Source organism: Cibotium barometz, chromosome 47 (assembly GCF_041138505.1).
Source record: "Cibotium barometz isolate CiBa-2024 chromosome 47, ASM4113850v1, whole genome shotgun sequence".
NCBI classification, from domain to species: domain Eukaryota; kingdom Viridiplantae; phylum Streptophyta; class Polypodiopsida; order Cyatheales; family Cibotiaceae; genus Cibotium; species Cibotium barometz.
In genome coordinates, this window is record NC_141092.1 from 29748019 (window position 1) to 29748987 (window position 969).

At 46.3% G+C, this 969-nt stretch overlaps 1 protein-coding gene across 1 annotated transcript; it reads right to left on the reverse strand.

The window, feature by feature from the left end:
* Positions 1 to 251: 251 nt before the first annotated feature.
* Positions 252 to 716, reverse strand: LOC147611569 (copper transporter 5.1-like). The gene has a single exon (XM_086784923.1). The coding sequence runs from the start codon at positions 714 to 716 to the stop codon at positions 252 to 254; it is 465 nt and encodes a 154-aa protein (XP_086641049.1).
* Positions 717 to 969: the final 253 nt, after the last annotated feature.

The window sequence follows — 969 nt, forward strand, 5'->3', positions numbered from 1 at the left end:
GATCTTCAAAAGACGTTTTGAAGAGGTGCCGCCATTTTGGTATGCAATACAATATTGTTCACCAAGCTTCATAAGGTTTCATGGTCTGTATTATGTTTACCAATTAATACACCATGAACGAACTCATATACAATGAAGATGATCTATCAAAGATTATGATTTAGTACATCAAGTGGAATCAAATCATGTAATGAAGATGATCTATCAAAGATTATGATTTAGCACATCAAGTGGAATTAAACCATGTACTCTTAAACTTGGAAGAGGATGAAACCAAGGGCTACGCCGGCCAAGACACCAAGAAAAACACCAACGTTGTAGGACATCACAGCAAGCATGAGCAAGTAGCTAGATGCAGCACTGAGGACATGGACGGTAGCCATGAGCAAGACACGGGCCATTCTCTTTTGCAATAAGGATCTAACGTAACGCATGATTTTGGGGCTCTTTCCGACCTCTAGATCCGAAGGTGGAGGAGAATCGGCCAGCTGCACCAGCCTTTTCTTCATCTCTCCAAACCATTCGTGGAAGAGCGACAGAATGCAGATGGCGGCTATGGTTAGTGTGTAGGTTCCGGGGCTTTGGGTGGACCACTCCGAGAAGAGAAGCTGAACCTTGTAATCAAAGAAGAAATAGTTGTGCATTGAAGGCATGGCCATGGCATCCCCTGTGGGCATCGGCATCGGCATCCCATCAGCCGGAGGAGGCATCGCCATGATCAAAGAAGAGTACCCCTTTTTCTCTCTCTTTCTCTCTCTCCCTCCGTCTGCTACACACACACGCGCGCGAACCAGAGACTTTGCTGCTGAGAAAGAGAAGAGGAGGGAGCGTAGGTGCAGCACAGACGGCAACTGGGAAAGAAAGAAGGCGACAAAGAATGCTGCGCCAGTTTCAATACTAATCTAGATTTTAGAGTATGCTTTTGAGGGACAATGCTGTCGGGCCCCAGCATTGTCCAACTCGAGAGAC

Excerpts from the sequence above, each read along its gene's own strand:
- LOC147611569 (XM_086784923.1), bottom strand. The coding sequence starts at position 716 with ATGGCGATGCCTCCTCCGGCTGATGGGATGCCGATGCCGATGCCCACA.